This window comes from Leguminivora glycinivorella, chromosome 4 (genome assembly GCF_023078275.1).
Source record: "Leguminivora glycinivorella isolate SPB_JAAS2020 chromosome 4, LegGlyc_1.1, whole genome shotgun sequence".
NCBI lineage: Eukaryota > Metazoa > Arthropoda > Insecta > Lepidoptera > Tortricidae > Leguminivora > Leguminivora glycinivorella.
The window spans coordinates 8478377-8494943 of record NC_062974.1 but is presented as its reverse complement, the minus strand read 5'-3'; the positions used below and the strand labels follow the sequence as shown (position 1 = coordinate 8494943).

Genomic DNA, 16567 nt, shown 5'->3' with positions numbered 1-16567 from the left:
GCCGTCCCTATCGCACTAGCTACTTATTTGTAAGTGCGATAGGGACGGCCGATGTTTTATCGTTTATCGCGCGACCATGCCTATTGGTGCAGGTATAGTGCATAATGGTTATCTATCGTATTTTCTCGGAAACGTTCGGTATTTGTCACGCTAGCTCAGTCAAAGTTAGTACTTCTTGTTAGTGTTCTTGTACTTGAAATAACATGACACGTTCGTGAGTTTCCATGAAATTACGAAGGAAAAACGTGTCGAACTACATCGTATCTAATTAGGTATTATATACTGGATGGTTACATAGTCCTTTCAGTGATGTAAGTCTCTCTCATATGAAAGTACTCAGTGATTGGTTTAGATCTATTATTTTAAAATATTAGTATTGTAATATAATATATAACGTGTAGCATAAAGTATTTATTCTTTGATTTTTTTTATATGATAATATAAAACACTACCTTCATCAAACAAATGTATAAGGTCAAGTGGGGTTAGACAGATAAACGATTTCCTTCGAGAAAGTCAAAGAAATTTCCTACACGTGTTTATCTACTTAGTTTACCACTGTTTGTTTTACCCCATTTGACCTGAATGAATTTACGGTTCTTTATCATGTCGAAATCAGGAGGTTGTCAGTTGACTCAGTTGTATTAAGTAGGTAGTTTTGGTCTAGAACCAAAAACCTTTATAAATAAATAGTTGTATTTATTCGTATAAATGCATTTATTCGTAAAGTAATATGAATGGTATTATTCTGAAAATAATAAATTTGTGATAAAAATGTGATTAGATGAGTAGCTAACTAGCTAGCTTTCTCAAATCTGTAGGTTAGTTCTATATTGCAATAGTGCCATTTTCTCTAAGAAAGAAAATCTTTTAATGAGTGGTGGAGCCAAATGGCTAAAAATGTACACCATTTAACCCTTTGAATGCCAAGAACAACTAAAAGTGTCAAACGTAAAGTCGCCGTCAATGGAACTTCTAAACAATGTAAACAAACCGCCATTTTGAAATTGTCTCTGAATGATGAATTTCTTAGTGATGCGAAAATACTTTGTCAAATAATGTCCAAACGTCAATTAAGCGCTCTCCACACTCGCGCGATATTCGATATGCAGAAAGAGTCCACACTCGCGTTCGCGGCATCGGCATGCGTACATGCCAAGAAAAGCAGTTTTCGGTTTCGCCTTAAATTGTTTTCCACGCCACTCGCCGTTTTTGACCTCTTTTAAACGCGAGGCTATCAAAATAATCGTTGCCAACTTATTTTGGACTGACTCTTTACCTAAGTGTCACGAACTCATGGCTTAGACTGTTATAATTATTAACCTCCACACTTTCAAGTAACATGTAAATCAGCTCCAGCAGCTAGCTTGCAGCAATGACCTTAGCGTTTGAAGTTTTTATTTATGAAATATAGCGTTCAATCGTTCAAAGGGTGTATTTTGTAAAATTTTGCGTGACTATCTAACGAAATTTGCACTTTCGGCCGTAGAAGATTGTTCTTGTAGAACTATTGTATTATTATTATATATTTGCATTTGTGTTTACTCATAGCTTCTGCCAATTTCATAAGACAGCTAAATAGAGTTCTGTTTAATTATTTATTATACTTGTGCAATAGATAGTTTATTTAGAAACGGTTTAAACCCACGTTTTGAAAGCTTTTTGTACAGTCGACATAAAATGATAGTAACAGCCAAATATAATATCGAAACATAACTTTATTTTCTATGGTTACAAAAGCGTGTTACAAAATATTTCAATGTTACTATTTATTCGATGCTGACTCAAAAGATCTAAGGGCCTTTTTTTTTTTTGGTCGGAGTGGGGAATGCGTTACGCACCGTCCCCCCAGCCGCGGGAAGGCCTTGATGGAGGGGGGGGGGGGACTTCCTCCTTCGGCCCCCTGTCTTGTCGAGAGGGAGGGAAGGAGGTTTACCCACTAAACCCCACTCCGGCGTTTCGCCCTCTGTGCCGTTCGCGAGGGCGTCATGGGATCATCGGGTCTCCTCTGTCCACCATGGCGCCCTCCGGCAGCCCCGAATTGTTTCAGGGCATCCGCACAAGGGAGGGAGGGATCAGAAACGCTTGATCCCTCCCTCGACGGGGTTAGTGGGGCCGGTGCAATGCGGATCCCGTACCCGCTGGAAGATCTAAGGGCCTACCGCGTATGCCGAACTACGCATGTTGCGTGCATCTTTCTCTTTCACTCGAATTTAGGCTTAATTAGAGCAACTGAGAAAGGTGTCCACAATTTTCGTGCTCCTGTATTATTGATAAACATATGCGCCTAGTAGGTGCAGTGATTCACGTGAGTTGAACTGTTATTATATAAGATGAATGAATTGTTCCTAGCCAACGCTTGCATAAGCATCCTGTGACCATATCGATGAGCAATGTGAAGCAATAGTTAGATGTTTAAGTTATTGAATCTCCAGTGATTAAGAGGAAAGGGGCGGCCGCTTCTGCATACAAATATTGTCCTCATTTTCCTCCATTGACATTATGGAAAAGATTCTCATACAGTATACACATACATACATACATACAATCACGCCTGCATCCCATAAAGGGGTAGGCAGAACACATGAAACTACTAAAGCTTCAGTGTCACTCTTGGCAAATAAGGGGTTGAAAGAAAACGAAACTGTGACATGTTGACAACCATGACTGTGTTGGCAACCTGTCTCATACAGTATGTACCTATATTAACCATAACTATGCCTCAAACTATTTAATTTTATAAACATACCGTTTTAATGTATATTTTAAAATGATCCTAATTCTTAAACCTAATCATTACAAATTCGAAAAAATCAAACGTAGGGACATAGCGATGGTCAATATTCATCTGGGCCATTTTTTTTTTTCAAAGTGGTCCACCCACTTTTTTTTTGGATTTGGAGATTTTTATGTTGTTTTCACTGAGAATCACGAGCTCTTTCAGTCCTAATAGGAGAAAAAAAGTGTCCCAAGGTTTTTTTCACATTCCATTTTTTTAAACATTTTGTATGGCGGTAACGGAATGGAAGGTTTGAAAAATGTATGAAAATCTTGGGACATTTTTTTCTCCCACCAGGATCGAAAGACCTCGCGATTCTGAGTATGAATCGCGTAAAAAATACCCATTTTACAAAAAACTAGACAACTTTAAAAAAATGGCCCATCTAAGCGTGTCAAACTATTTTTAATAATATTAATATCTAGGAAGAAAATGAGCACTACGTTTGTATGAGAAGGTAATTTGGCATGGCCCGTCGTTCTCGCCGTAACATAAAAAAATAGGTACCATTTTAACTACCTACCTATATGTATAATGAATATATTCTGGATTGTGAAGGTACCTATGCGACATCGAATGCTCATTAAGTTGTCTTGTAGGTAGGCAAATGATTGTGTCCTATTATTATTAAGGAAATTATGGTGATCATAATAAATAAATAAATACGTATGTAATTTAGCAAAAAGTGTTTTTTTTTTTTTAAGTTTTCCTTATAGTTGTGTATTAAACATCACCTAATTACCTATAGGTTTCCTATAAAAATAACGTGATTTCATAAATGAAGGTCTGAATATTGTATATTTGTTGCTTGGTATTTGTTGATACAATTTTAGTTTTGCGGCCTGCTTTATAAAATTAAAGCTGCTTCATATTAATTCCCGCCAAATGAGCTTATCTACTTAGTAGCTCCTAATGTAAGTACTTATTTAGCACAGTTATTAGCTAATACGAATCAAACCACGGTAAATCATGGCAAATCATGGTTAGTAAGCTTTGCGTCTTACAAACGCCATCTTGTGAAGCAATCCGTATGTGTAATAAGCGCCATCTAGACTGAAACCTGTGTCACTCCTGTGTTCTAGTTGTTCTAATACGTTTTGCTTTTCCCAGCCAGCTCACCTGGCGACAAGTTGGCTTTGCCGGCCGACAGTTTTTGGCAAAGGCCATCGTCCTAGCCAGGCCGTGTTCTCAGTATAGACTAATCGAAACCTCAGGCAATCCATTACACCAGAGGTAGCATGATCCGTAAGAGTTCTCCATAATCAGAGAGCGTATTACGCTGGTTTTCCCGAGTATACGACTCATCGGCGTTCGATATTTGGAATAGTATAGATAGGCTAACGACCCTGAGTACTGTCAGTGCCCTCACTATTTTAGGTTACCAGACATGTAACACTAACCGGACGAATTAAATTAAAGCGCCTGTCAGAATAATTCTAGCAAATAAGTTGGGACGTGTGTGCAAAGATTTAGTGCAAGGCGTTTAAATAAAAGTTTGTCAAGCATTAAATTAAAACAAAATATTGCACCTATCGGAATCGTGGTTTTTATACTCCTTAGTATTTCATGTATAGCTATTTGGAACAGTGTATAAATCGCAACAATAACGCAGCTATATTTGGTAAGTAGGTTAAGTTAAATTATAGTGTGATGCGTTTATTTTTTAGGTACCTTTTTATTTTCATTGAATATGAGTTCATACTGTAGAATAGGGGTTCTACTTATTAATATACATTAGGTACTATGGCATGTATGTTACTGAGTTTATTAAGATTAATTTTGGCAAAAATAACTAAATAATTTTACCAAGTCGGCTAGTAAAGGCTCTCTTTATCTTTAGGAATGTTTCGACGGTAAAAGTAGGTATAAAAGAGACGCTAAGTATGTAAGTAAATAAATTCCTCATCCGTAGAGTCGTTTATTAATGGTTTAAAAACCATAATTATCATATACTACCTAGTTTCTTCCTATCATCTATTTAATATGTCTATAACCTATCTACGTAGGTATCTAGTTATCTTGCATCTTGGCCTGACTCTACTAACTGCATTTATTTTAGCATCACGGATTCCCTTGTAAATTTACTTAAACTACATTTTATTTTAATTAAATTTATATCGGGCGGTTAAACTAGTTTCGATATATATGCTTAGTTTTAACTGTGTAAAAAGCCTCTATTTTATCCTTATCAGACTCGTTCTATAATGTACTTAGCTTATTCTACAATATGCATCTACGTTCGTTTTACTTATTTTTTCATACACCTATGCTATGGCAAGCAAACCACTTTGCTAGCCTTTTTGCATATGGTTGTACAATGTTCTTTTTATATTAATATGTTCCGTGAATTTACTTCTAGGTTTATTTCCGCGACGGTATAAATAAATAGACCTCATACAAAAACTGATGTCGACACTATATTATTTAAATAATGTAGTAATTAGGTATTCAAGTTTTCACAGCGTAATTTTTATAATTATGCTTAGTTTATGTACTCGGTTTCAGACGACGAAAGTGACACCCCCAGCACAGGAGTACGTAGTTGTATCTATGCGAAGGTGCTAAGCTAGTAATACTGCTGACTGTTTACTGTAAGTATCTGTCCATTATTATATTTATTTACTAAGGAAAATCTTCACTGAGACAACGGGGACAAAGTTGTCTTCGAAAGGTCGGAGATAAATTCAAAAATTAATTGACGTGCGATAAATTCCACTTTTTTTTTTTAATAAGAAGACCGGCTGGTGGCCGTCCGGCGAGTCGACCCAGGTATCGCTGGGAGGACAGTGTGGCGACGGATCTGCGTCAGCTTCAAGTCAGTGACTGGCAAGAGGCTGCGCAGGATCGGGAGGTCGGGGGGAGGTCAGGATTCACCTCGGATCGTTGAGCCAAAATAGTTAGTTACTTAGTTAAGAATGAGTAAAAAGTGTAAGTTTTAATCATGATGTATTTATTACCTATTCGTGTATTATGTAAGATAAGACTGGAAAAAATCACACTGGGGTAGATTAACAGTTAATAGTAATAATAACAGTTAATACTCATACTGTTGCTCTTGCCCCAAGTAAAATATTTATAATGAAATAGTTATGCTAGCCTAGCCTTATCCTACCGGATAGTAAGTACCTAAGTACTTATTAATTTTGCACTGATTGATAAGACCATCTAAATCCAAGCTATACAATTAATTAGGCACATCATAATTATGCAATTAAGTATAAATAATCATTTAAATAACCTGTTTGAGAGTTCACACAGTACTTGTTGCAGACCGCGTCCGCAAAGCTTCCTATCGACGGCTCGAAGTGGAGAGAATGTGCTGGAGCTCGTGCGACTCACTCTTTCGTCCCGGGCCTGTACCTTGAGCTTCGATGTCGTCCTCAGCAATCAACCGTACCGATTATGATTTTGGATTAAACTAACTAAAAAACGAATCAAATCAAATGGTTTATATTTACAAAAATCAACGACTCTAGTTTTAACGCGGTTATAAAAATACTCCTAAGCTAATATCCTAACGAAACGCTCGGTACGGACGATACGTCGCGATGCTGTCGTTTTCTGCTGCTGCCGCTACCCGTCGTGGAGGGTGGCTGGCTGCTGGCTGTAGGCTGCTAGCTGCTGGCTGTAGGCTGCTGGCTGCTGGCTGTAGGCTGCTTGTAGTAGGCTGCTGGCTGCTGGTTTTCCTTGGAGGCTGCTGGTTCTTCTTGTTCCGGTCGAATTCGAATGTCCCATACCGAGCGATCGTTCCTTTTATACCCCTTTTCAGAATGCGCCTACGCTTCACGGAAAGAAACATTTCAATTTATTCGCCCAATCACGACTCGGCTGAGCGCGAGGCTCCGTGCGATAGAGAGGTAAATAATTGCGCCCGATAGGCGACGGATGGCGCGTCGTGATTGGTCGAACGCGTTACGGCGCTCGATTACGTGAATTTAACGCTATCATTTTTCGTTCAAATCCTAATTACTTATAAACTAATTAGGCTATCGCTTCGAAATTACGTAACAATGCACCTGACACTAGGGTCATTCACCTCGAGTGGAATGCACCTGCGTTTGTTTACGTTTTTACACAATAGAAGAGGTGATTAGCCGTCCGGGCCATACAATAGACTGGTTTCTCAGCTTGCCTTGAGCTCCATTGTTATCGATAACGGAATATTACTATGGAAATGTAGGTTATCGTGTTACGTAAGTTCCCAGCTACGTTTTAAAACTATTTACATCTTCATATGTCTTATAGTTATCGAGTTATTGGCTTGGATTCGAGTAATCCTAAGGCAATTTTCGGGTGAAAGGAAAATGATTTCGGAACTTTAAGGAAATATTTTTAGCCAATCAGAGGAGAGTTCGGTTTTCTCGCTCTAAGCCTCTCACGTTAGTGCTTATTGGCTATTAATCGTAGTCCAATGGACAGTCTGAGTTTAGATTGAACTTTGGACTCGGTTTCCGCGACTTGGGAAGGAAGGAATATGGGAATTGCCTGCTATCGAATACATCACATATGAGTCTTATTATCATACTTAATAATCGGAATTGACAAAATTAACTTAACTAACGCAGTTCTACCCGTTTCCTACCTACGAAATAATCTTTATTGCGAATACAGTCTTAATCGAATTCTTATGCTATTTTACATATATTTCGACGCGTCGCTAACATTTTGTCCCCGCAGTCGAAGACTCCTGGTGCATGGGTTGCGACGCGATGACCGCCAGCCTGCAGCTGGGCCTGCGTAGCGTCCCGTGTCTCGTTCTGATGTCAGCGGAGCGGACCCGTCCATCGGGTCCCGGGTAGGTAGTCTCGACGACGCCTCGGGGCCACACGCTGCGTGGACCATTGGGTTCAGCGACGATGACCACATCGCCTGGTTGAAGTTGCCGCCCTCCGTCGTGGGACGACTTCCTCGGTGCCAGTAGAGGAAAGTACTCTTTGGTCCAGCGCCGCCAAAAGTGGTCGGCAAGCGCTTGGGCCATCTTCCATTGCTTCTTTTCGTTCTCGTCGTAAACGCCAATCATCGGTAGGTTAGCGTTATGAAGAAGTAGAAAGTGTGCTGGAGTCAAACTTTCTTCGGAGTCTGGATCGACGTTGACATGTGTAAGTGGTCGTCGGTTGACGATATTCTCTATCTCGGCGAGTAGAGTTTCGAAAACTTCGGGTTTCGGTGCTCGTTCGTTGAAAGTGTAGGACATCGCTATCTTAACTGTCCTTATCATTCGCTCCCACGCGCCCCCGGCCGAAGGATTGCCAGGTGGGATGAATTTCCACTCCATTCGGTTCTGAGTGGCGTAAGTTTGCAGTACAGGCAGCCATTGCCGGTACGCCTCACGTAGTTCCGTCGCCGCCGCCCTGAAGCACGTCGCGTTATCGCTGTACATCGTCCTGGGCCATCCTCTTCTCGCGGCGAATCTTCGTAGCGATAGTAGCGCGCTGTCGGTTGAAAGACTGTGCACGCTTTCAAGGTGAATAGCGCGCGTCACTAGGCACGTGTATAGACACACCCAGCGTTTTTCTCTGCGCCGTCCGATCGTGACGAACATCGGTCCCATGTAGTCTTGTGCGGTGTGAGTGAAGGGACGTTGATACGCCTGTAGTCGCTCGGGCGGGAGATCGCCTAAGGGCTGCGCTCTCGGTGTTGCTCGTCGTAGTGTGCATAGCGCGCAGTTTCGAGCTACAGACTTCACGGTCGGCCGCAGATGTAGTATCCAATATTCTTGTCGCAGTTCGTTGATTACTGCTTCGTTGTGAATGTGCGCTGATCGTCGGTGAGCTCGCAGGATGAGTAGACGGGTGAACGGCTCGCGGCCATCCAGTATTATCGGTTGTAGCGCGGTGTACAATACTGGAGCGCTGCCCAGCCTCGTCTTCATGCGTAACACGCCGTCATCGCCTAGCTCGGGTGCCAGGTCGTATAATCGCGATTTGCGATCGATGAGCCTATTCTGGCTTAAGGCTCGAAGCTCTTCGGGAAAGCTTCGTCGTTGACTGTATTGCAACCACATGTGTTCTGCCTTTCTCAAATGTCTGACTTGTAGCTGCAAGGCCTTATTCTTCGTTCTCATTTTCTCGATGAATAGCAAGACGTTCGCTGTCGCGTTCAACAGTCTGTCGTAACTGCTAAATCGTCTCACGTCTGGCAGTACGCTCGAAGGGTCTGGCTTCGCTGAGATGATCGCCAGTGATGTCTCGGTTGACGGCCTCGCCTTCCTCTCAGGCAGGTCGTCTGTTCGATTCGATGTGTGACTAGGCCATGATGTCTCGGGTCCATAGAGAAAGCGCGGTCCTTCGTACCACTCGTCCTCGATGCGCACGCTCTGCGCTGGTTGACATCTCGTCGCTCGATCTGCGGGGTTCTGAGCGGTTGGTACATACCTCCACGCGTCTCTATCTGTTTTCTCGGCGATCTCCGCAAGTCGGTGTGACACGTACGGACGATAGTTTCGCGCGTCATCGCGAACCCATCCGAGAACAACCATGGAATCTGTCCAATACGTCACCTTTGTCACAGGATAACGCTGCTCGCGTAAAATTGTCTCCGCCAGCCGCACGCCGACGACTGCTGCGGTTAATTCGAGCCTGGGAACTGTCATTACCTTTAGCGGGCAAACTCGGCTTTTCGCTATAGCTAAGCTCACTTGCGTTTCCTCCTCGTCGTTCGATACTCGCCAATAGGCCGCCGCGCTGTAGGCCTCGGTCGATGCATCACTGAAAATATGCAGTTCTCTTCTAACTGCACCGGTGGGCGTGGCGTATCGTCGGGGTATTCGCAGCGCGGACACGTCGCTCAGTGCCCTCAGCCACCGGAAAAAGTCCTCCGCTTCCTCCGCCGGCAGCCGCTCGTCCCAGTCCGTGCCCTTTGTCCACACACGTTGGAATATGATCTTAGCGCTTATCATATACTGCGCTATGAGGCCTAATGGGTCGTAAACTGACATTACGGCACTCAAAAGTTCCCTTTTAGTGGGCGATCGCTCGTACCTTTTCACGTCGTCTGGCACTCGTAGCATTTTCGTGTTGTACCCCAGCGTATCCGTCTCTGGGTCCCACGTCATTCCGAGGACGGTCTGTTGCTTTTCTCCGAGATGAGAAGGTCCCGTCGCTCGCTCCTCCGGATCGATGTTTCGCATTAACAACTCGCTGTTGCTAGCGTAGCTGCGCAGCCGAAAGCTAGCCTCCGCGTGTGCTAGTCTCACCTGTGTCGCTGTTGATATGAGTTCCCGTTCTGTCTCATATGATGCCACATAATCGTCCATGTAGTGATTATTATGGATATCGTAGACCGCGTCCGGATAGCGATCCTTGTTGTCCGTCGCATTCCTATTCCGCACCGAGTGTGCGAGAAAAGGAGAAGAGATGTTACCGAAACATACCCGGTTTAGCTGGTACGTCCACGGTGTCACGTCACGCCGCGATCCCCTCCAGATGAAGAGCTGACTATGCCGATCCTCTCTTCGCAGCTGTATTTGAAGGAACATTTCCTGTATGTCCGCGGTGACGGCGAATTCCCACTCACGGAATCGAAGTAGTATCCCCAGCAGGCTCTGTAGTAAATCCGGTCCCGCGAGGATGAAATCGTTCAATGCACATCCCTGACTTTTCGCGGCGCAATCGAATACAGCGCGATACTTTCCTTTATTTAAATTGTAGACGCTGAAATGGGGCAGAAACCACATCCGATCTGACTGCGGTGGTTCCATGATGCGCTCTGCGTACCCCTTTTCCAGAAGCTTGTGTATCTGTGCTTGATACTCGTTGGCGAAGTCAGGATCTCTCGACATGCGGGCTTCTAGATTGCGTAATCTCGCCTTCGCCATGTTGAAACTCGGTGGCAGCTTTATGTCGTCGGCAGCCCATAGTTGGCCGACTTCGTATCTCTGTCCTACCTTTTTTACTGTTCGTTCGAATGTATCGATCGCTCGCTGGTCGTCGGGTCGAATGTTGTCCTTTGCCGTTATGCCAAGCGCCTCGACTGCCCAGTGTTTCTTGACCTGCTCCACGAGATCACTGTCGTCACTGTGGCAGTGCATCACGACCTGCTCGTTATTTGGTACATACCTCGGCATTCGCCCGAAGAAAACCCATCCTAACGAGGTTTTAACTGCGCACGGCTCGTCCTCGCCGCCCTGCCTCACCTCCGTTGGGTTTATAAGATGACTGAAGTCTCCGCCTATTAACATCTGCGGCACGCCCATGCCCGTGTAGCACTCGTCGCCCAAGTCCGCCAGATGTTCGTATTCCAATAGACGCTTCTTATTTAATGACTGCGAGCGTATCCCTAGTCCGTCTACCGTTTTTAGGGATATATCGTATGTCAAGCCGCCACGAGCGGGGCTTACTTTAGCCTTGACCGTCTGTGTCACTGAGCTAAGTTTCAACCGCTGAATACCTCTTATGCATAGCGGCTCGTCTTGACCGACCGCGCCGATCTCGTCCGCGACGTCCTGGTCGATCATTGACAAGGTGGATCCATCGTCAAGGAAAGCGAAGATATGCGCCGTTCCCTTTGGACCTGATACGGTTACGGGTAGTACCTTTAGCAGCACGCTGTAGTCCGGTGTTGACGACACGTACACGCGGGCGTCGTTCTCGTCGTCCGCAGCTCGCGGCTCCGTCGTGTCCGCTGGCTCGGCCGATGACGTCACTGCTGACGATGTAGGTACTGACCTGATTTCTTGTGTTAGCACCATAGCCGTATCCTCACGCACTTCCTGCGGCGAGTCCGCATGAAGCAGTCGATGGTGTACGTGAGGACAGCCTGCAACGCCGCACGCTTTGGCCTTGCATTGTGTTTTCATATGCTTCGCGTCGATACAGCGATAGCATATACGATTTAATTTCGCCCACTCCCATCTAGCGCCCACGGATTGGGCGGCTAACTTGCGGCAGTCCGGCGTCAGGTGACCGCCACCGCAGAACAGGCACGTCGTCGAACGGGATGTTGTGGCTTGACGTGTCGCGTACGTCACTTTCTGCACCTCGTGTTGACGTCCTGCGGGAGCTCTCGGCGGGTTGTGCGTTGCGGATATTTTCACGCGAGCGCCGGCTGCGCGCGCGTGCGGCACTGATAACGGCGCCTGCGCTCGCCTCGGGGCGGCGCGGGCGTGACAGAAGGACATCTCCTGTTCGCTCTCCTCCATGAGGAAATCCGCCAACTGCAGAATCTCCGGGTCCTTGCTGTCTCGATGTTTCTTCGCGTAGTCGCACCATCTGCTTCGAAGATGCGGCGACAACCTGTCCGTAACCTCTCTGATGAGCATGGGGTTATCGGCATAGTGCCTTCGATCGATATCCATAACTGTAGATACCACGTTCATTATTTTTATCGCGAAAGTGTTGAGGTCGTTCGCGGTAGGCCCCAACTGCGGCAACTTTCGCAGGTCGTCAATCGCCTTGTCTAACAATACCTCGCTGCGTCCAAACTGCTTTTTCAGTATTCTCACGATCATATCGGGTCTGGTGGCTGTCGATAACACGTGAGACACACACGTCTTTGCGTCCCCGCGTAAAGCCATCCTGAGCCGCGCCACGTTCTCGTAGTCAGTAAACTTATACCGCTTCGATGTCTCTGCGTAGGTATTGTAGAAACTTCTCCACTCGCTGACGTCTCCGTAGAAATGCGGCAGCTCGAATATATCTTTCGGGGCTGGACGGGCCGCCATCTGCATCCTCTCGAACAGGTGCAGCATGGACTCTGCTACAGTACCTTCGGTGGCGCGCGTGTGCGCCGTGTGCGGAGTACGCGCGTCCAGCTGTGGCGACGTCGATCGCTCGCGACGCGCCGGCGGCGTCGTCGATCGCCTGCGTCGCTCCGGTGGCGATATCGATCGCCTACGCGACTCCGACGGTGGCGATATCGATCGCCGATATACCTGGCGGTCCGGTGAGAGGCCTCGAATATGCCGCTCCGCCTGCGCAGGTCGTCTCGGAGTCTCGTACTTGGGTAGAGGTTCGTCGGTTAACCTCTTACAAATGGGTTTTGACGTCGCGTCTCGCGAGTTCTCTAGCCATTCGTCTAATCGATCTTGATTCGAATTCCGCACGCTACCAGCAGATTCGTGCTCGTCTGCGCTATCCGCATTAGCGCGGATCTGCAGTTTTCTGGCGTCTAGCCGTTTACGTACCATGTCCGCTTCTAGCTGCAACTCCCTCCGGGATATCTCCGCTAGCCGTTCGCTGGCCTCGAGCTCCGCCTGAGACAGCTGCGCTTCTATCACAGTGCGACTGCTCGCATGTGATCTGACGGACTGAGCTTTAATAATTGGTTTATTTACCTCCTTGGTAGTTTCCTGCAGCGACTTTCGTTTCTCGGTAGTTCTGTCTATGACGGCAGCCTTGGGATGTCTAGCTGGGATCGGCGTGGGTCTGGAACGACGCCGTAACCGCTTGGCTAAATCCCTTCGCCATAGCAATGTCGTGTCGTAGGACGGTGACCTCGGTGTCTCTACGGTTAATCCATACCTGAGCATGCTGTTAGCTGTCGCCGCGCCCATCGGTTGCGCGCCGGCGACGCTAAGCCCTTCCGTTACGCCAGCGGGTCCGGAGGAGGTGAGGGAGGGCGCGCCGCGTCGGCGCCCATCGCCCTCTCAGCGCTTGCGCGTGCGGCCTCTCGTTCGCGGGCCGCCGACGCGCCTTCGTCGAGTAGTTGCTGCCTCTCCTCTTCGCTCGTCACTGACGCAGCTCGGTTGGACCTGGACCTCGTCCTTACCATCCTGTCGTCGCTCATGACAGGTACGTCGCTGTAGACCCGTAGTCCGCACGAAGATCCGGCTCGAAGGACCAGAAACTGTTGCAGACCGCGTCCGCAAAGCTTCCTATCGACGGCTCGAAGTGGAGAGAATGTGCTGGAGCTCGTGCGACTCACTCTTTCGTCCCGGGCCTGTACCTTGAGCTTCGATGTCGTCCTCAGCAATCAACCGTACCGATTATGATTTTGGATTAAACTAACTAAAAAACGAATCAAATCAAATGGTTTATATTTACAAAAATCAACGACTCTAGTTTTAACGCGGTTATAAAAATACTCCTAAGCTAATATCCTAACGAAACGCTCGGTACGGACGATACGTCGCGATGCTGTCGTTTTCTGCTGCTGCCGCTACCCGTCGTGGAGGGTGGCTGGCTGCTGGCTGTAGGCTGCTAGCTGCTGGCTGTAGGCTGCTGGCTGCTGGCTGTAGGCTGCTTGTAGTAGGCTGCTGGCTGCTGGTTTTCCTTGGAGGCTGCTGGTTCTTCTTGTTCCGGTCGAATTCGAATGTCCCATACCGAGCGATCGTTCCTTTTATACCCCTTTTCAGAATGCGCCTACGCTTCACGGAAAGAAACATTTCAATTTATTCGCCCAATCACGACTCGGCTGAGCGCGAGGCTCCGTGCGATAGAGAGGTAAATAATTGCGCCCGATAGGCGACGGATGGCGCGTCGTGATTGGTCGAACGCGTTACGGCGCTCGATTACGTGAATTTAACGCTATCATTTTTCGTTCAAATCCTAATTACTTATAAACTAATTAGGCTATCGCTTCGAAATTACGTAACAATGCACCTGACACTAGGGTCATTCACCTCGAGTGGAATGCACCTGCGTTTGTTTACGTTTTTACACAATAGAAGAGGTGATTAGCCGTCCGGGCCATACAATAGACTGGTTTCTCAGCTTGCCTTGAGCTCCATTGTTATCGATAACGGAATATTACTATGGAAATGTAGGTTATCGTGTTACGTAAGTTCCCAGCTACGTTTTAAAACTATTTACATCTTCATATGTCTTATAGTTATCGAGTTATTGGCTTGGATTCGAGTAATCCTAAGGCAATTTTCGGGTGAAAGGAAAATGATTTCGGAACTTTAAGGAAATATTTTTAGCCAATCAGAGGAGAGTTCGGTTTTCTCGCTCTAAGCCTCTCACGTTAGTGCTTATTGGCTATTAATCGTAGTCCAATGGACAGTCTGAGTTTAGATTGAACTTTGGACTCGGTTTCCGCGACTTGGGAAGGAAGGAATATGGGAATTGCCTGCTATCGAATACATCACATATGAGTCTTATTATCATACTTAATAATCGGAATTGACAAAATTAACTTAACTAACGCAGTTCTACCCGTTTCCTACCTACGAAATAATCTTTATTGCGAATACAGTCTTAATCGAATTCTTATGCTATTTTACATATATTTCGACGCGTCGCTAACAGTACTTGTCATAAGAGTCTTAATTTACGCAAGTTTGGAAATGTGGCATTGATCTTGAAGTCATTTGAATTTTACGGAAGCCTTTTTGTAAGTACCTATCTACCATTAATTATAAACAAGGTCAAGCTAAATTATAAATCTATGTTTAGAGGCACTTTTCACAGAAATACCTTAGCAGGTGTAGACAAGGTTTAAAAACTATACCTACCTAGTGATAGGGTTTGAACGGTATCGTTTTCAGGTTATGATATTTTTTCTGATTTTTGACGCAAATAACAAATCAGTGGGCCAGATCCCTTCCGTGAATTCCCGCTGTTTTTGTAATACTTGTATATAAACTCCCCATAACCAGGTCAAGGCCTAGGTCATTGGGCCTAGCTAGCCAAGACTAGGTACTTGGTAGGCTTCCGCAGCTAAGATAGGAGTTTATTCACTCAGCGCAACTTAGTTTCACTACGTCATCAAAAACATGAAAACGTAATCTGAGATAATCTATACAACGATTACCTACCCACTACTAACCCACTTCTACTAAGTAATATAATAATGAGTTTAACGGTTATGCTTTTGATTTTTACGCAAAAAACATCGCAAGCATAATCGACGCGTAAAGCGAGCTCGACCGTCCTCGATCCGAAATGTTGTTCAACTCTTTATGGATGTCTTTGATTTACGGCCTTTAGGTTTAGGGCGCGTGAGGTATTACTGGAGACGAGTTAACAAATAAAAACTGCTAATACACAACTACTGTATATTTAAACTAAGAATAGTTCTCTGGTGATAACATTTTGATACACTGAAGATAATACGAGTATAATTTATGATGTAGTTAAAATATAAAACATGACATACCTACACCTGATATGGAATATGTCTGCAGCGGGAGAATCACTTCGCTTTGGTATTACGGTAGGACGAATACAACATGTTATCTAAACAACAGAGAGTACTAATTACTTACATATCGTCACTACTTTTAAAAAAACTTGTATCTTCGTCTGTTAATGAAAAGAAAATTGTAGTAAGTATGTATGGAATGCATATAGACTTACTGCGTTTTAACTTTGAGGAACAGTGTGAGATACGAGATTTTTTTAAAGTAGTGACGATATTCCAATGTAAGTAAATAAGTACCTAACTTCCTACTCGTAGCTTAAGACGCATGAAAAATGACACTTAGCCCTACTTAGTTCGTAGTTAGGTCACATGATGAAGATCTCATGATATGACCTTTATAGTCTGGTCGAGCGTTCTCCTTTATGATTATTTTTTACAATCTAGTTTCAACCACCTTTAAAAGATAAAGTTACAAAAAGTAATAAGTCACTGAAAATAACGTCTCTTGAAAATAATTGACACGATGACTTTATAGATATTTTGTACATAAATATTGTATGCCGATGCACTTAATGCATTGTCTAGTTAAGTTTTTATTAGGGTTAACTGCTTCACTTTAATCGTGGCGTCTTGTACAAAAAGCAGTGTTCCTATTTATATATACTACTTAAGAACGATGTCTGCGATACTCGTACCAGTCTTTCCCGTTCCCTCGTCTCGGTCCTCACCTTGAGCTAGCGCGCAGGGTGCTCCCGCGCAAGCCGC

At 45.0% G+C, this 16567-nt stretch overlaps 1 protein-coding gene across 1 annotated transcript; it reads right to left on the bottom strand.

Annotated features, from left to right (window-relative positions):
• Positions 1 to 7436: 7436 nt before the first annotated feature.
• Positions 7437 to 13271, bottom strand: LOC125225187. The gene is made up of 4 exons (XM_048128773.1): positions 12651 to 13271; positions 12186 to 12587; positions 10431 to 11750; positions 7437 to 9134 (listed from the first exon to the last, which is right to left on the bottom strand). Exons 1-4 carry the CDS (start codon positions 13269 to 13271, stop codon positions 7437 to 7439), a joined length of 4041 nt encoding a protein of 1346 aa, XP_047984730.1.
• Positions 13272 to 16567: the final 3296 nt, after the last annotated feature.